Source organism: Tenrec ecaudatus, chromosome 9, assembly GCF_050624435.1.
Source record: "Tenrec ecaudatus isolate mTenEca1 chromosome 9, mTenEca1.hap1, whole genome shotgun sequence".
NCBI classification, from domain to species: domain Eukaryota; kingdom Metazoa; phylum Chordata; class Mammalia; order Afrosoricida; family Tenrecidae; genus Tenrec; species Tenrec ecaudatus.
In genome coordinates, this window is record NC_134538.1 from 29,359,071 (window position 1) to 29,384,881 (window position 25,811).

General features: G+C 40.8%; 1 protein-coding gene, 1 long non-coding RNA gene and 1 pseudogene across 5 annotated transcripts in view; 2 read left to right on the plus strand and 1 right to left on the minus strand.

Moving 5' to 3' along the window:
• Window positions 1–1,466: 1,466 nt before the first annotated feature.
• LOC142456727 (uncharacterized) lies at window positions 1,467–10,032 on the minus strand. Of its 2 annotated transcripts, none has more exons than XR_012786093.1 (5): window positions 9,768–10,032; window positions 8,457–8,578; window positions 7,799–7,900; window positions 4,641–4,757; window positions 1,467–2,824 (listed from the first exon to the last, which is right to left on the minus strand). It is a non-coding gene; the product is annotated as an uncharacterized LOC142456727 (long non-coding RNA). The 2 variants fall into 2 exon arrangements; XR_012786094.1 differs by lacking the exon at window positions 9,768–10,032 and adding an exon at window positions 9,021–9,230.
• On the plus strand, window positions 5,132–5,254 carry LOC142457628 (small Cajal body-specific RNA 24; annotated as a pseudogene).
• TJP1 (tight junction protein 1) overlaps window positions 9,660–25,811 on the plus strand; it is a 430,437-nt gene continuing 414,285 nt past the window's right edge. For all 3 annotated transcript variants that reach the window (XM_075557953.1, XM_075557954.1, XM_075557955.1), the window contains exon 1: window positions 9,660–9,844. In XM_075557953.1, coding sequence (XP_075414068.1) covers window positions 9,675–9,844 — 170 coding nt within the window. In that variant the 5' untranslated portion in view covers window positions 9,660–9,674. The remainder of the gene's footprint in view (window positions 9,845–25,811) is intronic.

Below are 25,811 nucleotides of genomic sequence, written 5' to 3' on the forward strand. Positions count from 1 at the left end.
CTTTTCAGTCTTTTAATGTGACACCCAAAGGTTTTATTTATTTATTATTACTTTTTAACATTTCATTGGGAGCTCTTACAGATATTATTGCAACCCATAGTTCCATTAGATGAAGCATAATTGTACAATTGCTGCCATCATCAGTTTCAATATTTTCTTTTCTTCTTGAACTCTTTGATTTCAACTCCCCTTTATCCCTTCCCTCCCCCATCCTACCACCCTCTGATCCCTCAATATATTATATTTTATTATTATTAATGTTATTTATTTTTTTGGCATAACTTCCAATGTCCCATTTATTCAATCACCTAAAATTCTGATGTCTGTTCCCTTCCAATGGGGTTATACAGTCATCAATGCTGTCAGTTCCCGCTTTCTCCCCTATCTACCCTTCATGTATCCTCAGGGAGTCATTACTCCCCTTACTGTTTCTGAGGGGCTTATCTATGTGAATTTCATGCATCCAAGGATCTTGATTGTACCAATGTATAAATGCAGGTCTAGCAATATTAGTGAGGTAAAAACTAAGGCCGTAATAATGGGCGGAGAAAATTTTAAAGAATTAGAGGATAGTTGTGAGTTTCACTGGTGCTCTACTGCATCCTGTATATAGCATCCCTTCTGCGTGGCCCTTCTGTGAAGAACTGTCCTATTATTTTACAGGGGGCCTTTCAGTCTCCACCTTGCCTATGTTTCTTCATGTCGGTTTGATTACTTATTTTTGAACTTCTGATAACTATTCCTGTTGCTTCCCTGCTTGTTTAACTTCAAGTCTCTAAGACCCCAGATGCTATATCATTTGTTAGCCAGGCAACATCAGCTTTTTTCACCACATTTGCTTATGCACCCATTTTGAGTATCATACAATGCCTCATTATTAGAACAAACCATTCTTGCACTGAGGAGGAGTTAAGTAGAGGTCCAAAGTTCATCTGCTTACTTATTGTATTTGATTATATATACATACATACATAAATACACCTATCTTTATATATTTCTATCTGTACATATATACATATCTATATTTATGCCTATATACATATTTTTTACTCTATGGTTATTTCCTCTATTTCTTTTAGCTATCCTCCTACCCCACTATCATGTTCTCCCATTGTTCGCCTCTCAGTAATTCCTTTCAGGTGTATCTCAAGAGATCAAACATCACCAAGGACACTATACCCTTCTCGCTGTCGGTTGCTGGTCCCTTGTTATTACCCTGTCCCTGATGTATTGGCATTTAGTTCATTAACTCTGTTGTGTAATCACCATCTATCTATAACTTCCAAACATTTTTTTCTCATTTAGTAAGTTTAATGACAACACCCAATTATTTAATTTCTAAAATAATGTAGAGACACTTTCTGTTTACTTAAAGTGTCCTTTATTCTATAATATTGTTCCATTTGAGTGCTCTTTTTAAAACTAAAAGCATGAACTGCTTATAATACAAATTAGTAGACAAAATATTTTCAGAATAGATTTAATAAGCTAAAACAAAAGCCAAAGATTTGGGATAATCCAAAAGGGGAAAATAAAATATAAATTTTGCTCTTGCACAACAATGAAAAATTCTAGGGACCATATTCAATAAGTACATCATCCAAGAAAGGCCAACAAAAGGCTGAATGTTTTAAAATGTGAGTGAAAATACTTATTTTACACTATAGTGTACTAATTTCCACAGATATGTTAAAATGCAGAGTATTTGAGAAAAATCATTAGCAAAAGAATGGTCACAATATGAGTTAGTTTCTTTAACTCACAGAAAATGCTATCATTTCAAATGCTCATCACCATGAACATTTAAAAATGTCCTAATATTAGAAATGGTTAATCAATGGTTAGCAAGGTGCTATGGACCTAAAATAGGCATTTTCAAAAAGTCTTAATTGGTATAAGTTATCAGAGTGACTCACAGTGAACAGAACAGTTATATGTGCAAGCCTTGCTTCATGCTCAGGTGATCATGAAAACAAGGCGGCCGTTGAACATTCAATTCCAAAGCTTCCATGATGTGTGCTACTGTAGGACAATCTTTGGGTTCTTCAACAGTGCACACAGACAAAAGTTCAATTATTTTGTGACAGAATTCAGCCAGCTCTTCCATATTAATAGGTGGCCTAGTTCCCAACGATGCATAGTATGCAACATTATCAAAGTCACTTTCATCAAATGTTTTATCTTCACCATCATCTATATCACCATTTATTTCAAACACAAGCCCATTTTCCTCACCTTGAAAGAACATGGATAAAATGTCATGGAGGCTACATCTAACCTCCTCTCAGTACACAGGAGGGAAAGAGAATCCAACTTCACGGCAGCCCGAGGCTGCTGGCCACAAAACAGAAGTCTTCACCTTCCAGCTTCCTTTACTGTATTCTGACACCAACCATCCCTCTCACAACACTCTGCTTCTCTGCCTGGCTCAGTAATTTGTTGCCATGGCCACCCAGAACTTACAGACAATATTCATGATAATGGGGGTTTATTAATGAAGTTAACAAGTTACAAAATGTTAAGGGTAGAGTTCTTTAGTCTGTAAAGCCTTTTCTCGGCCATGCTGGCAGGCATGTCTCTCTGGTCCTTAGATCTCAGCCACATGGACTCTTGGCTTCCACCTCATGGGCCAGGAAGCCTATCAACCACTCTGCCTAATGGTCTCAGCATGGTTCCACTGCTCTGTCTCTTGGTTTCAATGCTGTGGTTCTGGTGCCTCTGCTGCCTCTGACATGTCAGACAAGGGTCTTACATATGCTCCATTAGTAGCTCTTCTTTCTTCCTGGTTGTGGAATTCCTGTTCCTGTTCCTGAAATGGTTGACTCTTGTATCAAGAGAAATAGCAAAACTGATCAATTCTCTTTATTACTCTTTCACATATCCTAATTGCATTGTTCCACTCAATTGTAGGGATTACATTGGGAAAATGTGCTGCCCAAGAACTCTTTAAAGTGTTGAAGAGCAAGAATGTCACTTTTAGGACTAAGTTTATGGTATTTTCCATCGCCTCCATATGATTATGAAAGTTGGACATTGAATAAGGAAGACTAAAAAATTGATGCATTTGAACTATGGTATTAGTGAAAAACATTGAAAGTACCATGGACTGGCAAAAGAACAAGCAATCTGTCTTGGAAGAAGTACAGCCAGAATATGCCTTAGAAGTGAGTGTATCCTAAACATGTTATCGGGAGAGATCAGTCCCTGGAAAAGGACATCAGGCTTGGAAAAGTAGGGCAGTGAAAAAAGAAAAAGCACTCAAAAAAATGGGCTGACATAGTAGCTACACCAATGGACCAAAACGAAATTTGTGAGGGTGGTGCAGGACCAAGCAATGTTTTATTCTGTGGTTCTTAAGGTCACTATGAGTCCAATCAACTCCATGGCACCTAACAACAATATAATAACATGGATAAAAGAACCATTTCAAGTAATGTAATCTCACCACAGACAACCCCACCTCCTCCCATCCTCTAGAAAACTAATAGTAGGCTTTCTTTCTCTATGAATTTTCTGTTCAGGACCAAAAGCTCAAAACCTAACCCATTACAATTGAGTCGATTCTAATTCATAGTGGCCCTCTAGGACAGAATAGAACTGCTTTGTGGGTTTCTGAGACTGTAACTCTTTATGGGAGTATAGAGCCTCCTCTTTCACCCTCACAGAGGCTGGTGATTTAGAAGTGCTGATCTTGTGATTAACAGCCCAACATGAAACCCACTATGCCACCAGGGCTCCTGCTAGTCAGGACATTCCATACATGGAACTTACCTATCACTAATTCTATTTTGTGGTTGAATAATTTTCCATTGTATGGATTTACCACCAATTTCTTCATTCCTTCATTGGTGAGTGTATTAGTCTCCACCCCATCTTTTTTTACTATTGTGAATCATTTTTGAGTGCATATTTTTGTGTAAACATTTTTTCATTTGTCTTGTATGGATGCCAACGAGTAGAATAGCTGGATCATATTTAATTTTTGAGGATCTGCCAATTTTTTTCGAAAGTATCATTGGCTGTATCATTGGCAGTTAGTTTGATTTTTCTGTTTTAGACAGCCAATGAGTGGGGATTCTAATACTCCACATCCTTGCCAAAACTTGTTATTTTCTTTCTTTTTTAAAAAAATAGTCATTCTAGTAGGTGTGAAGTGGCATCTAATTTTGAAACTCTGGTAAACTGTTCATATCAAGATTACAGCCTAGGGAACTCTGTGAGCAGTTCTTCTCCACTGTGTGGGTTCCATCTGAGTTGAAAGAACCTCAAGTGAGCACAATGACAGAGTTTGAATATCTTTTCATGTCTTCTTTGTCTATCTAAGTTCTTTGATCATTTATAAAATAATTTCTTTTGTTATTGAGTTGTAAGAGTTATATTTATTTTCTAGATAGGAAATCCTTATCAATTATATGAATTTCAAATATTTTCTTATTCTGTGAATTATCTTTTCATGATTTTGATAATGTTCTTTGAGTCACAGAAGTTTTAAATTTTGATAAAGCCCACTTTATTTTATTTTTTTTCTGTTACTTGTGCTTTGGGTATCACATCTAAGAATCCATTGTCAAATACAAGGTCATGAAAATTTACTCTTATGTTTTCTTCTATGAGTTTTATGGCTTATTTCTTATACTTACATCAATGATAAATAATTGTGTATAGTTTAAGGTAGGGGTCCAACTTCCTGGATATCAAATTGTCCCAGCACCATTTGTTCAAGAGACTATTCTTTCCCATTGAATTGTCTTGGTGCCCTGTGGAAAATCAATTCATCCAATTAAATAAACCTATTTTTGTCCTACTGATTCTTTACCATTGTTCTACAAGGAGGTACACGCACACACACACACACACACAATGGAAAAAAGCTCGCTGGGTGGAGCTTTCATAGTATCCATTTTTCCCACTAGGCAAGTATCTAGCAACTTGCTCTGAGTTAGTGCACCCAGTGGTATGGGCTGGGAAGGTTCCCTCTGGTCACAGTGAATTTTTTCGTAAACGAAGTTTCACTTTAACCTTGTTTTTTCTGATGGCCACTTTTAGACAACAGTGTGAGGTGGTGAAATTTTGTTTCCTGCTTAGGGAAAAAATGCTGCGGAAACTGTTGTGATGCTGAACACAGCTTAAAAGGACAGCGCACAGTGTCTTCTCAAGGTGAAGATAACTCTTTATAAATGTCCTAGAGAAATATAGTAGCTTTCTGTTCAGCCTTTGCAAGTCAAAAGGGTGGATCGTTTTACTACTGACACACACACACACACACACACACACGGACAGCGTTATGAGAGGAAATACTCAAGTGTATGAGTGCTTTTCTCGTTTGCAAAAAGGTGAAATGTTGATTGATGACAAATCTCATTCTGGATGTCTGTCAACTTCCCAAATGGACAAAAATGTTGACTAAATTTATGCACTTATGCTCAAAGACTGACAACAATGGACCATTGAAGAGATGGGGAAGTTATCTGAACTATTTTGGAGCTTAATTCAATGAATTTTAACGGAAGCCTAGGGAATGAGAAGGGTCACTGTGAAATCTGTATCTCAGGCTCTGACTGACCAGGTAAAAAAAGCGTCAAGTGGAAACATGCTGTGCTTTGAAAGAACAGCTCTGAAGTGACCCAGACTTTTTTCCCCAAGGTCATTACTGGTGAGGAGACATGGTGCTATTCTTAGGCCCCCCAAAGCAAACATCAATCAAGTCAGTGGAAGAAGCTATCATCCCCTAACCCAAGAAAAAGCTCATCAAGTGAAACCAAAGATCAAGACGATGCTCATTTGTGTTTCTGCTGTGAGGGGGACAGTGTATTTGGAGTTGGGTTCACCAGGTCAGACTGTTAAGCAAGCTTTCTGTTTAGAGGTTCTGAAAAGATTGAGTAACAGTGTGAGAAAAAGAAAAAAGGCCTGAATTATGTTGGGAAGTCTATCACTCTGTTCACTACTGCTCCTCCTCCAATGTTACACTTGTCTGTGAATCTAGGAGGTTCACTGAACAAGCATCTCAAGAGCAGAGGACACAATCCATTCTTGGTACTTGATAATGGTAAAATCTCTCTGCCTGCTTCTCAGAGGGCTTCTTGCATATTCAGCAGGTGGCACATCAAGAGTAGAGAGGAATCATTTTTAATGGCTTGCTACTTTCTGCCAGATAGATTTTAACTTATCTAATTCTATATGGACCATATTAAATTTAACATTTTTCTAATATAAACACATTTTTAACACACACACACACACACACACAAAGACCTGATTTGTGGCAGTCGGGGGACTGATTTTGCCACCACAACAATGCACCTGCTCAAGAAGCCATCTCAGTATGCCAGGTTTTTTTGTGTACAAAAAGCAGCATACCTTTCTTGCCCCCATGCACCTTACTCACCTTACCTCGCTCCATGTGATTTCTTTTTCTTTCTAAGAATGAAGAGGGACATGAAAGGACACTGATTTGATGATATTGAAGAGGTAAAGAAAAAAAAAAACAAAAACGAGGGAGGTGCTATCAGCCATTCAAACAGATGAGCTCGAAAAATGTTTCCAAGAATGGAATCACAGATTTGACAAATGTGTTAAATGTAATGGAAAATACTTTGAAGGTGATAAGGTTATTTTGTAAAAAATTGCAAATACATAGCTTTGAAAAAATTCTGGTTTTTTTTTTTTGGTCCTCTCTCATATATGTCTATCATTATGTGAGTATGTTAGCATTTTACTGATTTGATTACTGAAGCTTTATAGTTGGGTTTAAAACTAAGAAATGTGAGTACTATAACTCTGCTCCTTGTGTTTCAAGATTGTTTTGATTAATCGATAATCAACTAGGAATTAAATATTTTTTGTCCCTCAAATAAACATCCACTTTATCTTTAAAAATTTTAGAGGGGTAAATACCAACATGAAGTAAGGGAAGATTTGACAGTGTATATGATTGTGGGCCTGATGTTGCAGTATGGTTAGTCAGATAAGAAGGCAGAGGGATATGCACAGCACCCTGCCACATGAACCATTGATAACTGAGGGCTCTCAGGATCAGGGTTTTAGTCACCCAACAAAACCTTTATAACCTGAGAGTGTGGAAGACACCTTCGTAAAGCCAGCATGGAGAGAAACAGATCAAGAAGGCAAACACGTAAGAATAGTGTCTCACAACTATCAGAATTTTAAAAATCTTTGTTAACTAAATAAACAATTCTCTCACATATCACATATATGTAAAAAAGTCAACAAATATCATCTGAGTCATTCTGAGTTATAAGGAGACCAATGGGCCCTGGCAGATTGAAAGGATATCACCAGGACAAATAAAATAAAAGCTCAATGATAATATTTAGGATATATCACTGAGCTTGTCTTTTTTCTCAAAAATAAATACGCAAACAGCAGCAACATCTCCCTACTCCCCCCAAAATGCAAGAACAACTTCTAAGGATGTTTTTGTTGTTCTAAACTTAGGATACATTTACATTGTAAGTATGGCTGGTGATATGTTGACTTTCTCCCTTCCCTTTCTCTCTCTCTCTCTCTTTCTCTCTTCTATGCTAAAGGTGAAGACCTTTGTTCTTTCAAGCCAAAACCAGAGTAGAAAAACAGCGGTAAATTATAAATGTAAATGAGGCAACATCTGTAAGACATGAAGATCTGGGGGAGGAGAGGTAAGTGTTTGTGTTGTTGCTGTGGGCAGGAGAGCTAGGTAGTCTCTGTGTTAGTCTGGGTGGACTAGAGAAACAAATTCACAGACACTAATATGTGTGTTAGAGAGAGAGAGAGCTTTATATAAAAGAGTCATTGTTGTCACCTTAAAAAGTCTTCTTTAATTTCTTCCAGTGATGTTTTTCAGTTTTTGATAAACCGTTCTTTGACCTCTTTGGTTGAATTTCTTCTGACACAATTTATTCTTCTAGATGCAATTGTAAATGAAGTTATTTTAAAATAATCATTTTATCGGGACCTCTTACAAACACAATCCATAATTCAATTAGATCAAGCATAATTGTACAATTGCTGTCAACATCAGTTTCAGAACATTTTCTTTCTTCTTGAACTTTTGATATCAGCTCCCCTTATCCCCTGCCTCCCCCACCCTACCCCCAGGAAACATTATTATATCATATATTATTATTTTTAACATATCTGTTATTCCTCGAGTGGGATTGTGGTCTTCATTGTTATCAGTTCTCCACCCCCACCCCATCCCCCCACTGCTTCTGAAGAGTTCATCTATCTTGGATTTCAGGCATCAAACAATTTTAATTATAAAAATGAACAAATGCAGGTTTAACAAGATTCATGAGGTAAAACTAAGACCATAATAGTAAGGGAAGGAAATATGAAAGGACTAGAGGATAGAGCGCTACATTGCACCCTGGGTATATTATCGCTTTCCTGTGGCCCGTTTGGGAGAGACTGTCCAGTTGCCTTACAGGTGGGGTTTGGGTCTCCACCTTTCTACGCACCTTAAATGAAGTTATCTTAAGCGTTCCTCTATGGATTGCGCGTTGCTGGTGTACAGAAACACCCATGATTGAGGTCCATTCATCTTGCACTCTACACCTTGGCTGAATTTGCTGATTGTCATCTGCAAACAAGATTGTTTTACATCTTCAAATTGGGATACCTTTTCTTTTGCCTACTTTCTCTGACTAGGCGTCTAATCCAGTGTTGAATTCCTCTTAGGGATTGTGGTTGAGTCATGTATGCAGAACAGAGTCTCTCAATGGGGGTTTCAAGCTGTCACTTTTAGGAAGCAGATTGCCCGACAGGTCTTCTGAGTCCCCTCTGGGAGAGTTAGAGCTACCAGCCTTTTGGCTAGTGCTCACCTGTACCACCGGTGGGGAAGACAAGCTTCCTGGCCCTGTCCATGGTCTTGAGGGCAAAACTTTCCGGCTTATCTCTTGTCTAATGGTAGCATCGTCGTTTGACACTGTATCCTTTGACAGGGCAGGGTAAGGGGTGGGAGTCTTTACATAAACGCCCTTTGACACTATAGGGTAAGGGGTGGTCTACAGGTTCAAACCCACCGGCAGCTGTGCGGAAGAACGTGTAGGCTCTTTCTTTTCAGCCCCAGACCCCTCTAGGCCCCGGAAACGTGTTTGCGGGAGGCGATCGCTGCAGGTGTGTATGCGCAGCTATGTGCCAGGCGTTACTGAACACATTTCTCACTCTGGAGCCGCACTCGCTCTCCGGCCAGACGCACTCCACGGACACCGCTGACTTGGGTTTGGGGACAGCAACGGAAACAAAAATCAACCCTGCCGCCCGGAGAGGCGTGGGTGCGGCCCGCTGCGCGCGGCCGGCCCAGAGCACTCGCGGGCTGCGCAGCCCGCGACCCGAGCGGGACCCCGGCCGCGTCGGGCGGCGGAGGCGGAAGTGCGCGGGCAGCCCACGCACGGCCGCGGGGCCCCGGGCACGCACGGCGGCGCGGGCGGCGGGCACGCACGGCGGCGCGGGGCCGGCAGCGGAGCGGCGCGGAGCCCGAGCCCGAGCCGGAGCCGGAGCCGGAGCCCGAGCCGGAGCCGGAGCCGGAGCCGGAGCCGGAGCCAAAGCCGGAGCCGGAGCCGGAGCCGGAGCCGGAGCCGGAGCCGGAGCCGAGCCCGAGCCCGCGGCGGCGGCGGCGGCGCCTGGAGCGCCGGGAGCGGCGGGGGCGGCGGCGGCGGATGGCCCAGGGCTGATCTATGCAGCGTTTGCAGGGGCTGTGTCTGCGGCGGCGGCGGCGGCGGGCTCCTGGCCGCGAGCGGAGCGGGGACAAGATGAAGTACCAGAAATACCTGACGGTGCTGCAGATGGCTATCGGCGTCACCCCCTCGAACCGTGGCAGCCTCCTGCCGCTCAAGAGGAAGCTGTGGTGAGCCCCGTGCCCGCGCTCGCGCCCGCGCCCGCGGCAGTGGCAGCGGCGCGCCCGACCCCGCAGGGTCCCGGCCCGGGAGAGGGGTAGTGGGGGGGGGGGGGTGCGGGGAGACTAGGCCCCTCGAACACGGGGAGCTGGCTCCTCAGCCATTTCGGAGCCCGAGGTAAAGCGGGCATCGCCCCCCTGCAGCCCTAGGTGGCCAGGAGGGAGGGGCTGGGACGTGCTAGGTGCTGGTCCTCCCCCTTGGCGCTGGCCCTTGGGTCTTCTCCATCCCAGCCAGTTCTGGCACAGGATTTCCAGCCAGGCTTTCTGGGAGGCAGGGAATCTTTTATTATCACTTGATCAGGTTGCTGTAATTGTTCAAAATCCGTCTGTTCTTGGATACGTGATAAAGGGCAAGCCACTGAGTGTGAAGAGGAATAAATTGTGAGACTAGAATTGTGTTATCAGGGACTGTGCATTATTTGCCTGTGTTCTACTTCCAATAGTAAACTAGGTAATGGGAAGAAACGCCCTTACACAAAAATGTCTGAAAGCGATACAGATGGGGTTTTAGAACAGTTGATCAGATTGTGTAGTGTATTAAAATTTAAATATTTTACTACATAAATTATGTCACATGGAATCCCAGTGTCATTCTGTGCATTCCATTGACTACCACAAAAGAAAGAAACAAAAACATTATAAATTGAACCAAGATTAATAACTCAATTTTAAGGGATTGAGGTTGCTTTTAGGCATTTGAGGAATGCAATTTCTAATATAGAATACAGTAGGAAAGAATAATTCAAAGTATATAGAGATGCATGCCAAACCTACTCCCATTAAGTCAGTTCTAACTCATAGTGACTCTATACAGGATTTCAAACTAAATCTTTAAGAGCACAGACTGCCTTGTCTTAATCCCATAGATTGGCTGGTGGATTGGAACCACTGATCTGGTGGTTAGCAGCCCAATATCTAACCCACAGCATGGCAAGAAAGAATTGCAATGATGGAGCTATTTGGAGGTTAGACAAAAACATGGGAAGTGCGGTTCAAATATTAGCTCTAGTGCTTGGTGAATAACTATAGCAAAAGAAGTATCTACTTCTTCCTTATGCAAGTGGGAGCACCAAACACAAAGTTTGGATCAACTTAAATATTTAAGAAATGTCCATGCAATATTTTGAAAGGTGAATGAAGAAAATTTCAGTACTTTGAAGGAAGAAGCAATAACAGTTAAGTGGGGGGGGGGAAGTGATCAGTAAAGTGATCAATACCAGGTTAGCTTATCTTTCTTTTCTCTTGATCACTTACCAGCATTTGACACACTATATGTTTACTTGTTCTTCGTGTCATTGCTCTCACCCAACAATAATGTAAGTTACTCAAGGGCATACCTTTTTCTCTTAATAATTTTTAGCTGCTGGAAAATTGACTCTTAATTGTAACCCATTCACCACTTAAGCTGTCAGTTTATCGTGCTTTGGTAGCCTGTGTACTGCTGTGAAGCTGAAATCTATGTCACTGTGTCACAGGGTCACCAAAAGCGAACAGGTTTCAGCAGAGCTCACAGACTAGGACAGTCTACAAAGAAGGAACAGGCTGTCCACTTCAGAGAAATTAGCCCCTGAAAACCTTACCAAGAGCAGAGGAGCTTTGTCAGACACTGAACGCCTCATGAATAGCAATTGAACATTAGTTCATAGACAGTGCCAGAAGTTGAGGCCCTTGGGTCAGAAGTATTCAAAACACGAGGAAGAGATGCCTTCGCAAAGTAGAGTCAACCCTAATGACGTGGATGGAATCTTTGCGAATAAAGCAGCTGGGACTTTCATTTGGCGAGGGGGGACAAAGAGCTGCAACAATTTATTAATAATTGGAACTTGGAATGTACAAAGTTTATTCCAGAAAAGTTACTACAGTCTTGGAAACCCACAAGAGCAGTTTTACTCTATCTTATTGGGCTGCTATGAATTGGAATTAACCCAGTGGAAGTGAGTTTGGTGTTTATCATTAATGTCATATACTCATGAAATTTTGCTGAAGATCATCCAACAGTACATTGTCAGGGAGTTCCCAGAGTTTCAGGTGGCTTTAGAAGAGAACATGGAATCAGAAATTTTATTGCTGATGTCAGATGGATCTTGGATGAAAGAAGAAAATACCAGAAAAAAATGTTTACTTGTGTTTAATTGACCATGCAAATGCATTCTACGGTGTGTATCATAACATCTGTTATAACCTTGAGAAGAATGAGTATTCCAGGACACCTCATTGTGCTCATTAAGAACTTGTACATGAATCAAAAGGCAGTTGTGCAAACAGAATAAGGGCGTACTGCTTGGTTTAAAATCTGGAAAGGTGTGTGTCAGGATTGTATCTTCTCAGCACACTTCTTCCATTTGTCTGGTGAGCAAATCATCAGAGAAGCTGGTTTATATGAAGAAGACCGTGGCATCAGGATTGGAGGAAGGCTTATTGACAACCTGTGATGTGCAGATGACACAATCGTGTTTCCTGAAAGTCAGGAGGACTTGAAGCACTTGCTGATGAAGATCAAGGATTGCAGCCTGCAGTATGGATTACAACCCAGTGCAAAGAAAACCAAAATTCTCAAGCTAGGACTATAGGTAACATGATAAGTGGCGAAAAGATTGAAGTTGTTAAGGATTTCATCTTGTTTGGATCCACAACCAATGCTCATGGACGCAGCAGGCAAGAGAGCAACTGGTGCATTGCATTGAGTAAACCGGTGGCACAAGACCTTTTTAAAAAGTGTTGAATAGCAAGGATGTTATTTTGAGGACTGAGGCTTGCCTGACCCAAGTCATAGCATGTTCAGTTGTATTATATGCATGTGGAAATGGGACATTGCATGAGGAAGACTGAAGAAGAGTTGATGCGTTTGAATTATGGTGCTGGCGGAGGATAATAAAAGTACCGTGGACGGCCAAAAGAACAAACATGTCTGTCTTGGAAGAAGTATAGCCAGAATGCTCCTTAGAAGCAAGGATGGCGAAATTCCTTGGACATGTTATCAGCAGAGACCAGGACTTAGAAAAACGCATCACACTTGTAGCAGGTCAGAGAACAAGAGGAAGTCCCTGGACAAGACAGATTGTCATCGTGGCTTCAACAATGAGGTAGAACAAAAGAACAATTGTGAAAATGGCGCAGGACTAGGCGGTGTTTCCCGCTGTTCTGCGTGGACTCTTGGCTGGAACTGATTGGAGGACGCCTTACAACAATGACAACTGCAGGCACAGGTGACTTCCTGCACACCTGATCTCAGTCATAATGGCTGTCTTATTTTCCACAGGGTTGATTTTTGGAAGTAGATTTCCAGGCTTTTCTTTCTAGTCTGTCTCAGTCGGTAGGCTCTCCTGGTACTTGCTCAGCATCATAGTGACATGAAAGCATCCACGGACAGATGACTGGGAGTTCTGCATGAGTTACACGTGCTAATAATCAAACCCATGTTCTAGTCTATCTCAGTAGGCATTATTGAAGATAAGCATTCTACCAGTGACCCACCATAGCCCTATTTTTGTCTGTTTAGTTCACTGCTAAACTCCCTGTAAAGGTCCCCTAAAAAAAAATAGGCCCTGAGAAATGTTTATTGAGTAAATTACTATTAATGCATCACTAAGAAAGTTAATGTCACCATTCTTTTCATTTTAAAGTATTATTGGCACATAACTCACATCATATCATTCAATAATTTATTCATATTAAAGAGAGCTACACAATTATTACCATAGTCAATTTTAGAACATTTTCTTAGTTCTTGTACTCATCATTATTAGCTCCCCATTTCTCCCCCAGTCTCCCTTGCCATGTCCCCAATGAACCATTAATCCTGTTTCTGTCTCTATAGATTTACCTATCCTGGATTTCTTATATAAAAACATATTTAAAAAAAACTAACAACAATAAGATAGTAAATCAAATAAAATTTCACTTGAAAAGAAAGAAGAAAATAAAAACTAGAGCAAGTTTAAATGTGTCAAAAGGAAGCTGAAAGAATAGGTGTTGAATTTTAGTCTAACTGCCTCTGCAATAATCCACTTTCCAATGCATTCTGCATAATAGCAAGGCTATTTCCATCCCTGGTGTATGGTCAGAGGTGATTCACCAGCTGTTGAATCCACATGTTTTACCCCTTCGCTTTCTTTTTAAAAAATTGACACAGCTTTAAAATGGGTAAAGGGGAGATCAAATAATATATTTTGACCTAACTAGTCTTCTGTAATTGATTTTACAATGCTCTGTTTGATAGCTAGGGTGTTCTCATCCCTTAACTATGGTCCGAGGGGAATCACTGGAAGCTTAATGCATGTGAGAACCCTTTGAATGGATTTTGGGCTTCCACTGTGGTCACATAGCCTTCTGCAAATCAGGTATTCACAATGTAAGCTCTGATACCATTCACTCCTTCAGATCTTGGTTTTATTATTTACAATCCTGGGATCACACAAGCTGGTGTGCTTCTTCCAGGTAGATTTAGTTGATGCTTCACTGGCATGGTCACTTGTTTGAAGATAAACCTTTAAGACCCTAGATGTTATTCCTTCTTATAGCCAGACATCACCTACTTTCTTCACCACACTTTGCATTAGCACCCATATCTTCAGTGATCTTCTCATGAGGGTGAGCATCAAGCAAGGTCATGCCATAAGAAATAATTTCTATTTAATTGGTGCTAGAAATAAGTAGAAGCCCAAAATCCATTCAGATGCTTATGGTTTATATATCAATGATCTTCCCAGGGCATATGGTAATTAGTTCTATTGGCATTGACATTAATTTAGCGAATGGTATAGAATTTAAAACAATGTTGAGAAAAGGAAATTATAAGACTAAAGGTCAGGTATGAACCACAATATGTGAATTGTTTGACTTGTACAGGTTTAACTTTTAGGTTACTGGAAACTATATACACAAACAGTGGGTGTTGGTGATAGGGAAAAACTTTCAATAATATTCATTCAAATGGTGGAGCCAGGCCTACCAGATTATACATGTCAAAATAGAACTGCAGGGCATTAAAATATTAAGTGTATAGTTCAAGGCCACTATTCATTTGGCACCCTCAAAGCAGGAGGTCTGAACCAAAGTCTGATGTCTGTCAGTTCTATGTCCTTGGAAAAGCAGTCATCTGCTACTTCTCACCCTAGACGCAGGGGTCCTCGAACTACGGCTCACGGGCCACATGTGGTCCACCGAGGACATTTATCCAGCCCGTCGGGTGTTTTTGCCCCTTTGTTTTTTACTTCAAAATAAGATATGTGCAGTGTGCATAGGAATTTGTTCATAGTTTTTTTTAAAAAACTATAGTCTGGCCCTCCAACGGGTTTGAGGGACAGTGAACTCACCCCGTTAAAAAAGTTTGAGGACCCCTGCCCTAGAGAGTTTCGGCTTTAAGTTCAAAGGCTAGGGTTTCTGGATTGAGTCATTTAGGTGTGACCCATGAAGGATTTTGTGCACCTTCTATATAGAATGTATATTTAAGTTCATATATATATATATATATATATATAAATAATATATTCTACATATAAGTTTCTTCCCCCTGTGATGGAAGGTTGCTTCTTACCCCTTTCCTCCCAAAGAAATGGAATAGGCTTCTGTGAGACATGCATGCCTCCGTCCCCCATCTTGACTTGAATATCTGGTCAGTGTCTGCTGGTGTGCGGTGACCTTAGCACAGTGTTGTATGGCAACTACTTAATGACCTTCTCCCTCTCCTCCCATCTTGAAAAGCTGACCCTCGCTGGGTGAGGTCTCCTCTTTTGAAATGGATTTTAGAATGTACATATAGAGGGAGTAATACATGTTTCATGGACACTAGGCAGGCTCTCACACTTTTGCTTAGAAGACCAAATAGAAGATTGCATGCAATGGGAGCAAGAGCCTGGTTTCATATTGGTGCTTACCTGTATAGTCGTCTCTTTCAGTGTTTTTCCTTTTGTGATAGACTACCTTCACTCAGCATAATGGTTTCCAGGCCCATTCATTTCATGGTTTCATCACATGTTTTAGGAATGAATAGTATTCCAAGATTATTCCTATGGTATTCTTGTGTGTATGTGCAAGAGTTTCTTTATCCATTCTTCTACTGTTAGGCATTTGGGCTGTTTCCAGCCTCTTGCTATTGTCAATGGTGTCTCAATGAATATGGGATAACATATCTGTTTATGTTCTTTTATTTCTTTGGGTTGTATGCCAAGTAGAGGTATTGCCATGTAGTATGGTATTTCTATTGCCAGTTGTATTAGGTATCACCACATTACTTTCCACGATGATTGTACATATTTACAAGTCCGCCAGCCCATCTCTCTGTACCCTCTCCAACATTTGTTGTTCTCTGTCTTTTTTTCTTTTTAAGCAAAAGGGAAGAAATTTATTGGAGCCCATATGGGAAACCCTAAAGGGGCCCAGCATACCCTACTGTGTAGGCATGCCCAGCAAAAGGTCATACCATTCACTGTACCCCCATGTCCTAGAGGGACTCCCCTAGAGCCGAGCCCCAAAGCCCCAGGACTGGCTATGGGTGGGGACGTGTGCTCTGTCTTTTTCAATGGACTATCAGTGTCTCTATAAGATGGTCGCTCATAGTTGTTTTGATTTGCATATCCCAGATGGCCAGTGATCTTGAGCACCACCTCATGTGTTTGTTAGCCATTCACATGTTTTCTTTTGTGGATGGTCTGTTCATGTCCTTTGCCCAGTTTTAATTAGTTTTTTTTCCCTTATGGACTTATTTCAGAATTTTGTAGATTTTTGTAATTAGTCCCTTGTCCATTATGTCATTGTTAAATATTTTTCCTCTCTGTTTTATTCTTCTGATGAATTCTTTTGATGTGCACAAGTTTCATTTTTAATAGTTCCCAATCATGTACTTTATCTTCCAATGTGTGTGCTTTCTTTGTTAGATTTGATATGCTCTGTAATAGAGCCCTTAAGTTTGTCCCAATTTTCTCATTGAGGATCCTGATAGCTCTAGGGTTTACAGTTAGGTCTCTGGTCCATCTTGAGTTTGGTTTTATGCATTGGGTTAGGTATGAGCCCTGTTTTATTTTTCTGCAAATGGAGATCCAGTTTTTGCAGCATTGTTTGTTGAAGAAGGTGTCTTTTTCCCATTTAATGTTTTTTGGTCCTCTGTCAAAAATCAATTGTCTGTCATTAGGTGCTTATATTTCTGGGTTTTCTACCCTGTTCTATTGTTCTTTCATTATACTAGTACCAGGCTGTGTATAATAGGTTTTGAGGTCAGGTAGTGCAAACCTCCCACTTTATTTTGTTTTTTAGAAATTTATTGCTTATCTTAGGTCTCTTCCATTTCCAGATGAAGTTGGTAATTAGTTTTCCATTTCCTTAAAGAATGCAATTGTATTTGTAGATTGCTTTAGCTAGTAATGACATTTTCACAGAATTATCTTCCTACCCACGAACACAGAATATTCTTCCATTTGTGTAGGTCTCTTTTGATTTCCTGTAATAATGGTCTATAGTGTTTGTTTTTTCTGATCATTTGTTTCTTTGGTTAGGTTTATTCCTAGGAATTTCATTTTTGTGTGGCTGTTATAAATGGCATTGTTTTATTGATGTCTTTTTTTTGCAGCTCTCATTGCTGGTAAATAAGAATCTAATAGATTTCTACTTGTTCATTTTGTATCTTCTTATTTTGCCCAATCTGCAGTTGTTTCCAAGAGTCTTTTTGTGGAGTCCTAGGTTTTTCTATATATAAAATCATGTCCTCTGCAAATAGTGATGTGTTAATCTAGGTAGACTAGAGAAACAAATTCGTATACACTCATATGTGTCTAAGAAAGAGCTTTATATAAAGAGTAATTGTACATTAAGAAAACATCCCAGCCCAGTCCAGATCAAGTCCATAAGTCCAATATTATCCCATATGTCTGATTCCAATCTAGAAAATCCTTTTCAGACTCACAAAACACGCAGTGACGCCAAATGCAGGAAGATCACAAGCCAGTGGGTGGGAAGTCAGTTTTGTGGATCCAATGGCAGTAGAAGCATCTTGGCCTGGGAGGGCTCTCCACGTGGCTCCTCCAGCTCAGGGTACTAGTGTAGCTCCATGTGTCTTGTCAGCTGCAATGTCTCCCAAGGAGGAATCTGAAAGAGAGTGTCTTTCACCTTCAAGGAGAAATACAGGAGTTCCCAGAATCCTCAAGAGAAGGCCATGCCCACACAGTGGTCTCATAGGTTATGAGCTGACTGGCAGGCTAGACACCACCCCTTCACTCTTAATCCTCTCAAATTGACCAACAACTATATAATTACCACCAATGAGAACACATCATCTTTGCCTAATTGTATTCTCTTGATTTCTTTTTGTTTTCAAATGATTCTGGTTAGGACTTCCAGTACAGTGTTGAATAAAAGTGGTGCTAAGGGCAACTTTTCCAGTTCCTGTTTTCATAAGGAAAGTTTTCAGTTTTTCCCCATTGATTGTGGTACTGGTCGTTGACTTATCATATATGGCATTTATTATGTTGAGCAGTATTCCTTCTTTTTTTGTTTTTTTTTTAAACATTTTATTAGGGGCTCATACAACTCTTATCACAATCCATACATATACATACATCAATTGTATAAAGCACATCCGTACATTCTTGGCCCTAATTATTTTCAAAGCATTTGCTCTCCACTTAAGCCCTTTGCATCAAGTCCTCTTTTTCCCCTTCCCTCCCCGCTCCCCCCTCCCTCATGAGCCCTTGATAATTTATAAATTATTATTTTGTCATATCTTGCCCTATCCGGCCTCTCCCTTCACCCCCTTTTCTGTTGTCTGTCCCCTAGGGAAGAGGTCACATGTAGATCCTTGTAATCAGCTCCCCCTTTCCAACCCACTCACCCTCTACCCTCCCAGAATCACCCCTCACGCCCCTGGTTCTGAAGGTATCCTCCACCCTGGATTCCCTGTGCCTCCAGCTCCTATCTGCACCAGTGTACAACCTCTGCCCTATCCAGACTTGCAAGGCAGAATTCGGATCATGGTAGTGGTGGTTAGGGGAAGCATTTAGGAACTGGAGGAAAGCTGTATTCTTCATCGGTGCTATGTCGCACCCTGACTGACTCATCTCCTCCTCTAGACCCCTCTGTGAGGGGATCTCCAGTGGCTGACAAATGGGCTTTGGGTCTCCACTCTGCACTTGCCCCTTCATTCACTATGGTAAGATTTTTTTTTGATGATGCCTTATACCTGATCCCTTCGACACCTCGTGATCGCACAGGCTGGTGTACTTCTTCCATATGGGCTTTGTTGCTTCTGAGCTAGATGGTTGCTTGTTCACCTTCAAGCCTTTAAGACCCCAGACACTATCTCTTTTGATAGCCTGGCACCATCAGCTTTCTTCACCACATTTGCTTGTTCACCTGCTTTGGCTTCAGTGGTTATGTCGGGAGGGTGAGCATCATAGAATGTCAATTTAGTAGAAGAAAGTATTCATGCATTGAGGGAGTGCTGAGTAGAGGCCCAAGGTCCTTCTGCCACCTTAATACTAAACCTATATATATATATATAGGCACATAGATCTATTTCCCCATCCTCATATATTTATTTGCATGTACATGTCTTTGTCTAGACCTCTATAAATGCCCTTTGCCTCTAGCTCTTTCCTCTGTTTTACTTGACTTTCCTCCTGCCCCACTATCATGCTCTGTCCCCACCTGGGTTACAGGTATACCTCTTCATTACGTTACCTTACCCTTGATCATTCTCTACCAGGCCTGCCACTTCCACCTCACCACCCATTTGGATCCCACATTGTTCCCTAGTCCCTGGGTTTGTTAACACCTCTTCCTTACCCCCCACCTCCCTCTATCCCAAGCCCCCCCCCCCCCCGAACTGTCGGTCCCATTGTTTTTCCTCCACATAGTTCATCCAGCCTATCTTATCTTAGACAGACCTGCAGAGATAATAACATGCACAAAAACAAGACAGAGGAAAACAAAGCAACAGTATACAATGAAACAACAACAAACCATTGACAAAGAACAAAACAGGAGTGTTTTCCAGTCCACTCTGTTGGGCCACCTTGCCCTGGCCCCAAAGTCCACTTTCAGCAATCCCTGGGGACCTTGCCCCTCCATTCCCTTGCTATTCTGCTGCACTCCCCCAGTGCTTTGCCTCGGTGTGGTGGGATCAGGTCAGATGCAATTCCCACACTGTGTCTCCGGTGCTGTCCCCTGTAGCGCCATGGGTTAGTGTGGGGCATCATGTCTCATAGTGGGGCCAGCCATGTTGTCCTGTGGACTGGCTGCTCTAATCAGGAACATCATCTTCATGGCCTGGTGGGCCAGGCTGTGCTCCACTCCCTCCTCCTCCCCCTTCATCTGCTCCCGTGTGCTCTGATCAGACATGTCCCTCTCCTAGAGCTGCAGAATCAATGTCGTCCTTTGACGACAAAAAATTCTTCTGGGGGGAGGGGCATGAATCCACTTAATTTTTGGTGCTGGGGCCAGCCTCCCAGCAGTTTTCCTTCTATCCTCTTTTACTGAGTGTTTTTATTAGAAAAGTTGTTGGATTATGTCAAATGCCTTTTCTGTAGGATCTATTGCTATTATCATGTGGTTCTTTTATCTTGTTAATATGGTGGATTTACATTGACTATTTTTTGACTCATCCTTGCATTCCTGGTATGAATCTCACTTGGTCATGATAAAAGTTAAGTTTAAATATTAGGATGTGAAAATAACATTTGAGAAACAATTAGGCATGAATATTAGCAGCAATTGGGCACAAAGTTAGGAAAATAGCTTTAGTCTTTTTCATCACTAGAGTGCTGCATCTGAAAATACTCACAGGTTTGTGTCATATCTTGTACCCCTGACTCTTTGGATTAGACACTGAGCTGCTGATAACCACAAGGTAGGTGACTTACGCCTACTGACTACTCTAAGGGAGAATAAGTCTCTCTGCTCGTGTAAAGTTTTACAGTCCTAGAAACCTGATGTACGGTTTAATCAGAACCAACTCAATGGCAGTGGCTTTGAAGATGCCAGTTTAGATTTTTGAGTGACCCAAATGGTTTGCACTCAACTACTAGATTGGTGGTTCAAAGTCACCTAGCAGTGTCATGAAAGAAAGAACTAAAGGTCCATTTCCATAAAGATAACCCTATGAAGTAAAAATTTTGTGCAGTGGTTGTGCTCTGAAAAATATGGACTTGTCATGAGTTGGAATCAACACAATAACAACAGGTTTGGGCTAGTTTAATTTTATTTACAAAATGTAGTGGTGTACATTGGCCATGGCATATATGAAACTTTATATCAATTTTTATGAAGGGTTATATTAAGATTTACATGCTCCCTGCCCATTTGTTGCTTCTTAAATGATTGCAATCTGCATGGAAAGACTGGGTGCCTAAAAAACTCCTGTAGCTGCTTTTGAGTGATTCTGACCCATGATAAACCCATGTATATTATAAATTATGGGTTTATATTATAATATAAACCCATGTATATTATGATGAACCCATGTATATTATGAGCCATGTATGATTTTCAGTACATTTTCTTAAGTCATTTTATTGCGGTTTGTACAACTCTTATCACAATTCATACATCTATCCATTGTGTCAAGCACATTTGTACATTTGTTGCCATCATCATTCTCAAAACATTTGCTTTCTACTTGAGCCCTTGGTATCAGCTCCTCATTTTTCCCTGCCTTCCCCACTTCCCACTCCTCCACCCTCATGAACCATTGATAATTTATAAAGTATTATTATTTTGTCATGTCTTACACTGTCCAATGTCTTCCTTCACGCACTTTTCAGTTGTCCATCCTCCAGGGAGGGGGTTATATGTAGATCCTTGTGATTGGTTCCCCCTTTCAACCCCACCTTCCTTACACCCTCCTGGTATTGCTCCTTTCACCACTGGTCATGAGGGGTTCATCTGTCCTGGATTTCCTGTGTTTCCAGGTCCCGTACCAGTGTACATCCTCTGGCCTAGCTGGGTTTGTAAGGTAGAATTTGGATCATGAGAGTGGGGTGCAGTAAGCATTTAAGAACTAGAGGAAAGTTGTATGTTTCATTGTTGCTACACTGCACCGTGACTGGCTCATCTCCTCCCTGAAACCCTTCTTTAAAGGGATGTCCAGTTGCCTACAGATAGGGTTTAGGTCCCCACTCCACACTCCCTCTCATTCACAGTGATATGATTTTTTTGTTCTTTGATACCTGATCTCATTGACATCTCGTAATCACAAAGACTGGTGTGCTTCTTCCATGTGGGCTTTGTTGCTTCTCAGCTATATGGCCGCTTGTTTATCTTCAAGCCTTTAAGACCCCAGACACTATATCTTTTGATAGCCAGGCACCATCAGCTTTCTTCACCACATTTGCTGATGCTCCCACTTTGTCTTTAGCAATCTTATTGGGAAGGTGAGCATTATGGAATGCCAGTTTAATAGAACAAAGCGTTCTTGCATTAAGGAGTACTTGAGTGGAGGCCCAATGTCCACCTACACCTTAATACTAAACCTATAAAAATGTACATATAGACCTATTTCCCCATCATCATATATCAATATATTTACATGTGTGCATGCCTGTATTTAGATCTCTATAAGTGCCCTTTGCCTCCTGGTTCTTCCCTCTATTTCCTTTTACTTTCCTCTTGTCCAATTGCCGGGCTCACCTTTTATTTGGGTTTCAGTAATTCCTCTCGGTTACATTGCGCTTAATCAAGCCCTACCAAGCCTCATACACCCTCCTCGCCACCGATTTTGGATCCCTTGTTCCCTTGTCCCTGGGTTTGTTAACAGCACTTCCTAATAAATAGATAGCCAGGCCTTTCCTCCAAGGCATCTCTAGAGGTGGACTTGAACTTTCAACCTTATAAGTAAAGGAAGGATTGGATTACACAATTATTAGCCCAACTTGCCCATCTAGCTTAGGCATTTGTGCCACTCAATATTCTTTTCTGAGTGACTCCATAAACCTGTTCAGGAGTATTATATTAGCAGGACAATTTAGGTAGCAATTGAGACAGACAGTCAGACCCACATCAGACCCAACCCTTTTTGCCTTGTCTACTTCTTTGAGAAACTTAGGAAGTAGAAATGTTTGTAGTGTTGGGTTTCAAATCATTGTTTAGGAACCTTGAGTCAATAATGTCTATTACCTCCATCTGAGATAGATGTGAGTTTGTGCAGCCAACTGCCTTTCTTTGGACCTCCTGGAATTATACATAGTAGAAAGAAGCAGTAGGACATAAAGGATACACCACTCTTGCTGAACAGCATGAAACCCTTCTGTATATGTACTTCTATTGTATGTGAAAGGTAAAAATATTTTCATAGTGATTTTCTGGTTTGTCAAGAGTCTTCGTCTGGCACTTAGTGTTTTTCAGAGCATTTACACTTATGTTTAGGACATTGATGATTCAGTAATAGCGTTCTTGTATTCCATGTAGTAGATCCATGTTTGAATCAGTGTACCTTGTGTATAAACACCACACATCTGTCAGTGTAGACTTGCCTGTTGCTATGATACAAAACAGGTTTCATCTTTTTATTTCTTGACTGTTGCTTCCATGAGCATTGGCTGTGGATCCAAGTAAAATAAAATCCATGAAAACGTCACTATTTTCTCAGTTTATCATGATATTGTGAGGATCTTGGTTTTCTCTAGATACAGCTGTAAGAAATGAAGACTATTCTTTGATCTTGATCAGGAAGTGCTTCAAGTCTTGTTGGTTTTCAGAAATCAAGTTTGTGTCATCTGCATGTCGCAAGTTGCTACTAAGCCTTCCTCTAATTCTGATGCCAATTCTTCTTAATATAGTCCAGTTTCTCAGGTAATTTTCTCAGCATTGTGTTTGCGTAAATTTAGTAAAAGAATAGAACCCTGATGCACACCTTTCTTTGTTTAAAATCATGAAGCATTCTCTTGTTTTGTTTGTACAACTGCCTCTTTGTCCATGTACAGGTTCTGCATAAACACAATGAAGCGTTGTGAAATTTCCATTCTTCTCAGTGTTATCCAAGCAAACATCTTTCTGATATTCCCTGCTTTCAGCCAGTATCCATATGACATCAGCCGTGATGCTCCTCTTGCCACATCCTTATCCAAATCTAGCTTGAGTTTCTGGCAACTCCCTGTCAATGTACTGCTGCAACCGTTGGTAACATCTTTAGCAAAATGGTACCTGCATGCGATATTAGTGGTATTGTTCAGTAATTTCTGCATTCTGTTTGTTTACCTTTCTTTAGATTGGACACAAATAGAGATCTCTTTTGTTAATTAGCCATGTAGCTGCCTTCCAGATTTCTTACCATAGTGCTTCACTAGTTTGCTGACACATTTCAACCGGCATTCCGTCATTTCCAGGATCCTTGTTTTTGGTCAATGCTCGCAGTTTAGCTTGGACTTCTTCCTTTAATACCTTAGTTTCTTAATCATATTTACTTCTTGAAATGGCTGGATATGAATGAATTCTTTTTGATAGAATGATTCTCGTGCATTCCGTTGATGCTTCCTGTATTGTTCTTTTTCTGTAGTGGATTTTATTGATTTAAAGTATGAGATTGTTAGTGGTTTAAAAATGGTGTATAAAAATGCTATGTGTCTACAAAGTGTGGACTCAATTATTCGTAGAAAAGTATTTTTATCATCTTGTAAAATCTGAAGTTAAAGACTTCTGTAATTATTTTTCTTGGTAGTTACCCAGATTGCATCCTTCTTTTTATTTTCTTTTTGTTGTTGTTCGTATTGTTTTGTTGGTTTTGACTTCCTTTGTTTGGCTTTGCCTGGTTTTTGTGCTTATTAATGTCTCTGCATGTCTATCTAGAAAGCACAGGCGGGATAAACAGTTCAGAGACGGAGGATTCCAGGGGGGTATAGGAGAAGGGGAGGTGGGAGAAAAGAAGGGCGGGGAACCAACCCAGGGACAAGAGAGCTACAAGTGAACTAAAATCACTAGGCGTAGGATGCCTAGTGGAGCTTAATCAAGAGCAATGTAGCAGCGAGAAATTACTAAACCCTAATGAAGGCTGAACATGATGAAAGTAAAAGGAAATGGAGGAAAGAACCAGGAGGCAAAGGATATTTGTAGAGGTCTAAATACAGGCATGTACATATGTAAATACATTTTTATATAATGAGAGGGAAATAGATCTATGTACTTATATCTGTATGTTAAGAATTAAGGTTGCAGATGGACATTCGGCCTCTACTCAAATACTCCTTTGTGGGAAAGACCAGCCCCCCACAACTAATCACAGGTTCAGTAGGCGCAATTGTACATTTAAGATATATAAAGATTATACTAAAGTCATAGAGAAATGGGAGAGATGGAAGAGAGAGAGAGTAAAATAAAGAAGTCAGACACATTTCATAGTAGCATGCTCACCTCAGCCCCTCTAGGATGTACGTGTGGAGATGGGAGACGAGGGGCAGGAGCAAATGAGAGGGCGAGAGAGTACATCATTCTTAAGACTGTAATTTTAGGCTTGAAGTTTTTAGTCAGTTCTTTCAGCTTGAGAAATGCCAACTGTGTTCTTCCCTTGTGGTTTCTAATACCAGGTCTTTGCACACTTTGTATTAGTCTATCATCTTCAGTGGCCCCTTGAAATCTGCTTAGCTCTTTTAGGCCATCATTTCCCCATTTGTTTCAACTACTCTACATTCAAGAACACGCTTCAGAGTCTCTTCTGACATCCACTTTGGACTTTTCTTTCTTTTCTGTCTTTTTAATAATTGTTTGCTTTCTTCATGAACAGTATTCTTGGTGCCATTTTGAAAGTCTTCTGATCTTGTCTTAGTGTTCAGTGCACCATATCTGTTCATGAGATGGTCTCTAAATTCAGGAGGGAGAGGCTCAAGGTTATACTTTTGATTTTGTGGACTTTTAAAACATTTTCTTCAGCTTCAATGTGTGCTTGCATATGAGCAATTGGTTCTTTTTTCTACAGAATGCCCTGCCCTTGTTTTAGTTGATA